This window comes from Cebus imitator, unplaced genomic scaffold, assembly GCF_001604975.1.
Source record: "Cebus imitator isolate Cc_AM_T3 unplaced genomic scaffold, Cebus_imitator-1.0 Scaffold47, whole genome shotgun sequence".
Lineage (NCBI taxonomy): Eukaryota > Metazoa > Chordata > Mammalia > Primates > Cebidae > Cebus > Cebus imitator.
In genome coordinates this window covers 1965484-1972872 of record NW_016107362.1, presented here as the reverse complement: position 1 = coordinate 1972872, position 7389 = coordinate 1965484, and the positions used below count along the sequence as shown (strand labels likewise).

Sequence of the window (7389 nt, the reverse complement as noted above, 5' to 3'; positions counted from 1 at the left end):
GATTCTTGTGCCTCAGCCTCCTGAGTAGCTAAGATTACACCCAGCTAATATTTTTGTTTTTTTGTTTTTTTTTTAGTAAAGACATTTTATCATGTTGGCCAGGCTGGTCTCAAAATCCTGGCCTCAAGTGATCCACCAGCCTCAGCCTCCCAAAGTGCTGGGATTACAGGCATGAGCCACTGCACCCAGCCAGCAGTAAAGTCTTGACTAAGATTTCCTTCTTTCCTGAAAAGCTTAAATATTATTAATATGCTTATGTCATGGATTTCAGTTATTCATAGAATTTCATGACCTTCTAATCAACTAAGATGGAAAATCCTTTTTAAGTATGTGCTGCTTTAAAAATACTTTTTTGTCAGGGAGATGTCTTTAGTTTTGTCCAACTTTCTATTTTGAACAGTTTAAACCTACAGAAATGTTGGAATAAGAATGCAGTGAATACCCACATGCCCTTCACTTAACCAAACTTTTTATGTAAAGAGCCAGATAGTAAATATTTTAGGATTTGCAGACCATATGGTTTCTGTCACCATTACTCAGCTCTACTAATGTAGTAAGAAAGCAGCCATATGCATAAAGGAATGGGCATGGCTGTGTTCCAGTTTTACTTGACATGAACCACAGTTTGTTGACCCCGATCCAGACTCAGAAATTGCTAACATTTTATAATATTTGCTCTGTCACTATATATGTTATGTATTTGAGGTTTTTCTGAACCATTTGAAAGACTGTGATACTTCATGACCCATCGTAAGACCTCATGATACTTCACTCGTAATATTTCAGTATGTGACTCTTAAGAACAAGAACATTCTCTTAATATCTTAAGGCAAATAAATAATAATGGTACAAGGCAGTGTTCCATTGAACCAACAGAACCAGCAGAATGTAATGTATCTATTAAGAGATATTTTGCAAGGAATCAACTTGTACAGTTGATTGTGGGGCTGGCTTGGCAAATCTGAAATCCACAGTGGGGGCTGTCCAGAAAGGGACCCTGGAATTCACAGGTATGGGTTAAAGTTGGGGAGAGATAGCATGGGGAGAAATGCCAGATGTAGATGATGGGGAGGAATGCAGCAAATCACACTGCCATGTGTGTACCTATGCAACCATCTTGCATGTTCTTCACATATACCCCAAAACCTAAAATGCAATAAAAAAAAAAAAAAGTTGCAGTCTAGAGGTGGAATTCTTCACGAATACCTTAGTTGCGCCCCTAATGCTTTTCAGGTAGAATCCAGCCCATCTATACTTTCTAGGATAATCTCCTTTTCTTAAAATCTACTGATTATAGATGTTAATGACACCTGCAAGATACTTTCACAGCATCACGACATTACTGTTTGAATAACTGGAGACAGTAGCCTCGCCAAATTGACACGTAAATTCAAACCTTCCCAAAAGTCACCAAAATAGCTGTTTTCTCCCAGTCTATAATCAAGACACTGCATTTAGTTGTCATTTAGCTTAAATGGTTTTTCAGATTGGAGAAAAATAAATGCCTGATTATGCATGATACTTTCCTAGACAGTCCGATAAGAGATCTATCTAAATTTAGACTTTTCAGAGACAGAAATTCCTAACCCTGGTTTAAATGATCATAGGATGTATCCTGTTGCTTTTAAAGATGTTAGGAACTATTCTCAAACATTAAGTTAACAAATGGAGCGGTTATTGATTAGGATGGAGAATAGTAAGATAAAACTTTGGTTTTAAGAATTATTATACCACGAACTCTTACACCATAATACTGATTTCTTTTTCACATGTAAAAATGCAATATCAAAAATGTGAATATATACATGAATCATAATGTTCACACATGTCATGATTTAAAAATAAACTTTAATAATAAATTAGTAATCAGTAAATTCACTGAGTTTTAATTTTAATTATACTTAAAAAATTATTAGCTTACTGTGCCTTCCTGAGAACTGTTTTCTTCAAAGCACATTTACTGAGAAAGAAAAGAAAACTGATATAATTCACATGTACTTATAAAGTGTAATTACTTTATATGTTGCCAGTAGGGATAAAAATAATTATAATGATAGCTACATTTATTGAGGTCTTCAGTGCTAATTGCTTTATGTAATTTATCACAATCTGTACAGCAACTCTCTTGAGAAGGTAAAGCCTTTATCCCAATTTTACAAATGAGGAATCTGGGCCTTAGGCCACGCCTTTTGCCCAAAGGCACATAGCTAGTAAGTATAGAGCCAGAATTCACGTCTACAATGAAATAGCTTGCTTTAGTAGTACTGTTTAGCTATTACAATGTTGAAATGATTTTAACTAATTATAGGGAATTTCATTAAAATAAACTTTGCATGTATTAAAGATGGTATGAAGAGTGTGAAGTAATGGAAAGTACAAAGGATTTAGTTTTTTAGATTCAGCTTTTTAGTGTTAAGTACTTACAATACTCACACTAGGCTACTTAAGATGCTGGAAACCTATTTAACTGCAAGTCAGCTTTATCTGTTATTTACCTTTCAAATGTTTGTATATAAATCAGTGTTTTCCATGGCCTTGAAAACTTGATTTTCTTAGAGGGATCGATCTCCCCAGATTCCTGTTTATACTTTAGTTGTGATTCTTTGGTTCTAGAAATAGATTCATTGTGATAAAAACCACAGGGGTCTGATTTCTTGGTGTTTGACTCCTCAAATCTATCCGGAGGCTCCCCATCGCTGTCATTCTAGGAAGGCCTTATAGAAGGCTGTAGCTTAGTTGCCAGTAGCTTGAGGGCAGACACCATCATGAGTGTCTGTATTCTGGGAGACTGAGGAGTTAACAGAGATGTTGCTTGTAAAAGTTTAGCAGGATTTAATGGCAACCGACATCATGAAAGTTTTCTCTACAACCTTAGGTACAAATATTGTTGTTCTTCTAGGGATGTGAGGCCCAAAATTGTGTTTCTTATAAATTCTTATGAGAGGAGCAAAGGATAATTTTGTTTATAGTTCAGACCTTGGAAAAATCTTTGGGGAAAATAACACATATTGTCTCATGGGGTGTTTTGTCTAAGTCAACAGATGTGTTCCATGCTTAAGACTCTGGAATTCTGTTTTTTCTGATTTAGTCCTCTTCTTAAGGTTATATTTTAATGTCACTTGGTCAGTAGGGAAAGCATTTAAACTGTGCTTTGGAATAATCCCTTGACCTGGATTTTTTTCCCTCTTATTTTCCAGTGATCCTGAGCAGCTGAAGAAGGAACTGAATGAACTGGTCAGTGCTGTTGAAGAACATTTTTTCCAGCCACAGAAGTATAATCTGCAGCCAAAAGGAGACTAAATACTCCAGCCTTGGGTATACTTGCCTTTACCTACAGTTAAGCTGAGTTTAACTTGTTAAGCAATATTTTTGAGGGCCAAATGATTCAAAATATTACAAGTATTTATATGTTTCACAAAGATCTACATTCCTCATTGTTTCATGTTTGATCTTTAAGGTGAAAAAAGAAAAGATGGCCAAGCCCAGCAAACCAACATTCCTGCTAAAAAGTTGAGCTTGGATATATTTTGAATTTTTTCAAATGAAGATTTTTAAACTAAAAAAAAAAATAGATTGTAATTGATGTGCCTTAATTTGCATAAATCATAAATGTATGTCCTCTCTGTAATTCTTTTTATGTGCGCTTCAAATAGCCAGAAAACCTATGCAGTTAGTAAATCCTGGGTGGTCACATGTGGGACAGCCGCTTTTTAGGTATATGTACACTCCTGTTTCTATCAATTCCTTATAAACTAAAATAAATGAATGGATCAAATGTTGTGTTCATCTTTGGGGAAAATATGATTTGCAGGAACCTATGAAGTGGAGCAAAAGATGCTTTAAAAAGAGGTTTTTTGTCCTAGATTGTTTTAGTTCTATTTATGCATGTAGCATGTTAGTACATTGTACCTGTGCTAGGAAAAAACAGCTTCACTGTTTAGTGTGTTGAAATTCATTTTATCTTTTTAAATCTGGAAACACGAACAGTTGTTTACTTGAAACTCAAAAGTCGTGTATTCTGATTTTTGTTTTTGTTTGCATTAGCACAATTTAATGTAATTCTTGGTTGGAGGCAGCAAGACCTGTGAGCAGTAACTATTTACTTGACCTTGATTTTTTTCTCTTGTTCTTGTGTGGTCTAAAATCTAAGACTAGATTTTACTATAGATTTCCTATGAGCAGATTTCTAATAATAAATAGATTTGTTATTTAATCTGTACCTTCTATCTTCTCATAATTCATGATCTTACAGCCTTCCAAAATGACTCCAGTTGTTCAGCCATGAACTAGGACCAGACTTTCTTTATGTATTTTACATTATTTCCTATTTTTAAAGCAAATGATTGCCATTATTATTATTACAGTCAACCTAAATAGGTATGAACAGTTTCAGAACAATGAAAACTTATAATACTATGTGATAGTCATTTTTCTAAAGAACAAAATGTTTTTCTATTTTAATTGTATGTAGGTTGTATCCTACCGGAACTCGTAAGATATTCAATACATTCTACAAACTCTACAAACTGCTTCATGGTAGAAGCCACATTTATGTTTATTTTACAGTATTTTCTAGTGTCAAACTGTACTGTGGAGAAAAGAAATGTTAGGTCTGTGTTCTGTCTACATTTTTTGGCGCACATACCCTTTACCCTCTCATGGAGTTTGTTTCTGGAAATACAAAGTTGATTGAGACCCAATCCTGCTATGATGGAACTCAGTCTAATTGGAGGGCTAATACATAACAGCAATACTTACAAATTCTATCATAGAGTTTTTTTTACAAGTATTCAGTGTTCAGAAATCTGAAGGAGGGATTCATGCTGCCCGGAGAAAGCCTCATAGATGAGGTGCTGAATGAGATGCTTCATCCTCAGGGATGAGGAGCAGCTGAAGACAGGAGAGGAAGCCCTCTGAGCATAGAGCACAGCACAGACAAAAATGTGGAGCTGCTGGCAAGTGGAGGTGGGGGAAGCAAGGGGAGACGGTGAAAACAGAAGCCAAGATGGAAACTTTAGAATGCATCCCACTTCTCTGCCACTCACATGAGCAGATGGTTTCATTGGACCTAGAGGGGATCCACCCGAGCTCTATTTGTCGCCTGTATTTCTAAGAAATAACTCACCACGGCTGCTCATTAAGTATTTCTCAACTTCTTCCTGTTATGGGTTGTAGGGTAGCCCACCTGGTGTATAAAGCTGGCAACAATAAGGCCACTGGGTTTTTATCTTGGCCCATTGTGAACCAGCTCTGTGACCTGAGTCACCTCTCAAAGTCTCAATTTTTGTCATGTTTTAAAAAGACATTTTTAAGGGTGGTTTTAATTTCAAAGGAAAATTGAGAGGAGGGGACAGAAAAATTCCATAAGCCCCCCTGCCCCCACACATATGTTGCTTCCCTTATGACAAAAACCCCCACCAGGGTGATACATTTAGTATAATTGATGAACCCAAACACATCATTATCTCTCAAACTATGCAGACAGGAAAAAGATCAGGGGTTAGGAGCGAGGATGAATAGGCAAAGCACAGAGGATTTTTAGGGCAATGAAAAAACTCTGATGTCATAGTGATAGACACATGTCATTATACATTTGTCCAAACCCTTAGAAGTATAACACCAAGAGCGAACCCTTATCTGTAGACTTTGGGTGATAATTTTGGTTATTTTTTTTATTTTTATTTTATTATTATTTTATATAGCCTACAGTACCCAGTATTCCCAGGCGGTCTCCCATCCAAGTGATAATTTTGTCATTTTTAAAATGAAGATATTGGCCAGGTGTGGTGGCTCATAGTTATAATTCTAGTATTTTGGGAGGCTGAGATAGGAGGATCACTTGAACCCAGGAGTTCAGTAACAGCCTGGGCAACATAGTGAGACCTCACATCTACAAAAACTTAGCTGAGCATGGTGGTGTGTTCCTGTGGTCCTAGCTACTTGGGAGCCTAGGAGGCTGAGGCTGCAGTGAGCCATGATCCATGACTGCACCCCAGCCTGGGTGACAGAGCGAGACCCTGTCTCAAAAAAAATAAAGATATTTTACTAAATGGTCTCTGATGTCATTTCATCCTGCAGATCTCTACATTATATGGGAATCTGTAAAGGGCAATTATAGTAACAATAAATCATTGGCATAATTCTTAGATCATCGTCTTTTTTTTTTTTTTAACGGAGTTTCGCTCTCAGAGCCCAGCTGGAGTGCAATGGCACGATCTCAGCTCACTCTACCTCCGCCTCCTGGATTCAAACGATTCTCCTGCCTCAGCCTGCCGAGTAGCTTGAACTACAGGCATGTACCACCACACCCGGCTAATTTTTTGGATTTTTAGTAGAGACAGGGTTTTACCATGATGGTCAGATTGGTCTCAAACTCTTGACCTCAAGTGATCCGCCCACCTCCGCCTCCCAAAGTGCTGGGATTACAGGTGTGAGCCACCACGCCTGGCCAGGTCACCCTCTTTTAAGATCTAACATCTCAGACAGGGGAAAAATACTTTGTGCCAAAGAAGGCATGCTTGTCTTCCGATCTTGCTTTGTCTTGAAGCCTGAAGGGGATGTGTGCTGAAATTGGGGATGGGGAAGACAGAAGCCCATGGCATGCAGATTCTGGGAAAATGCTTTGCAGGGACGTGAGGCATGGTCACTGCCTGTGATAGGACTGAGAGCTGTCCCAGTGCCTTCTAGTTGCTGAGTTATTTGGAGAAGCCTGTTGATTGGAGTGTAGAAGGGGCAGCCCATTTTCTCTTGATGGCTTGGAAAGAACAGGCTCCAAGTTCACTGTAAGAGACAAACTTGCAGGAGGAAAGAACTCTTTTTGCTTTTCTTCTTTGTGCTCTCGGAAGTAGCAGCTGTTTGTCTTTCCATTGGGAAACGTTGGGATTACCTCTCATTTATATATCTCATTGATTTGCCTCAATCATGATGCTAGTAAGAGAAAGCATTGCTATTTCAATGGCATTGGAAGCCCGTGTGGTTTTAAAAACAAATGCTTTAAGTGATGGAACAAATATGTGTCCTGTTTTGAAAAGGTTTTTGAAAGGATGGCCTGCATCTCAGTCATATTTAGGATTTCTAACATCCTAAAAGACTGTATCTTCAGAGCTATTTGTGCATTCATTTAGATGTCTACTGAGTGGGCATGTTGAACCCTGTGAGGAGCCAGGCAGTTTTCTGGATACTGCAATAAACTTGCAGTCCTGATCTAAAATATAGCCTAGCAAGAGAAATGCACATGGACACAGATAATTCCAGTATAGTATGCTGCATTGAAATAGTCAAGAATTTAAACTATGGGCAAGCAGTCTGTCATGTCCCCTTCTGTGCTTGTCTGTTTCAAGGCTACTAAGTTCAAATTCCTAACCTTTGTGTTTAAAACCACATGGCTCT

General features: G+C 37.7%; 1 protein-coding gene across 2 annotated transcripts in view; it reads left to right on the top strand.

Moving 5' to 3' along the window:
• The window catches only part of PGM2 (phosphoglucomutase 2), a 34451-nt gene extending 29929 nt beyond the window's left edge, over positions 1-4522 (top strand). The window contains exons 14-15 of one of the 2 annotated variants that reach the window (XM_017527297.2): positions 3198-3315; positions 3458-4522. In XM_017527297.2, coding sequence (XP_017382786.1) covers positions 3198-3300 — 103 coding nt within the window. In that variant the 3' untranslated portion in view covers positions 3301-3315; positions 3458-4522. Of the gene's footprint in view, positions 1-3197 lie in introns of both variants that reach the window. The other variant, XM_037738015.1, reaches the window with a different exon arrangement.
• Positions 4523-7389: the final 2867 nt, after the last annotated feature.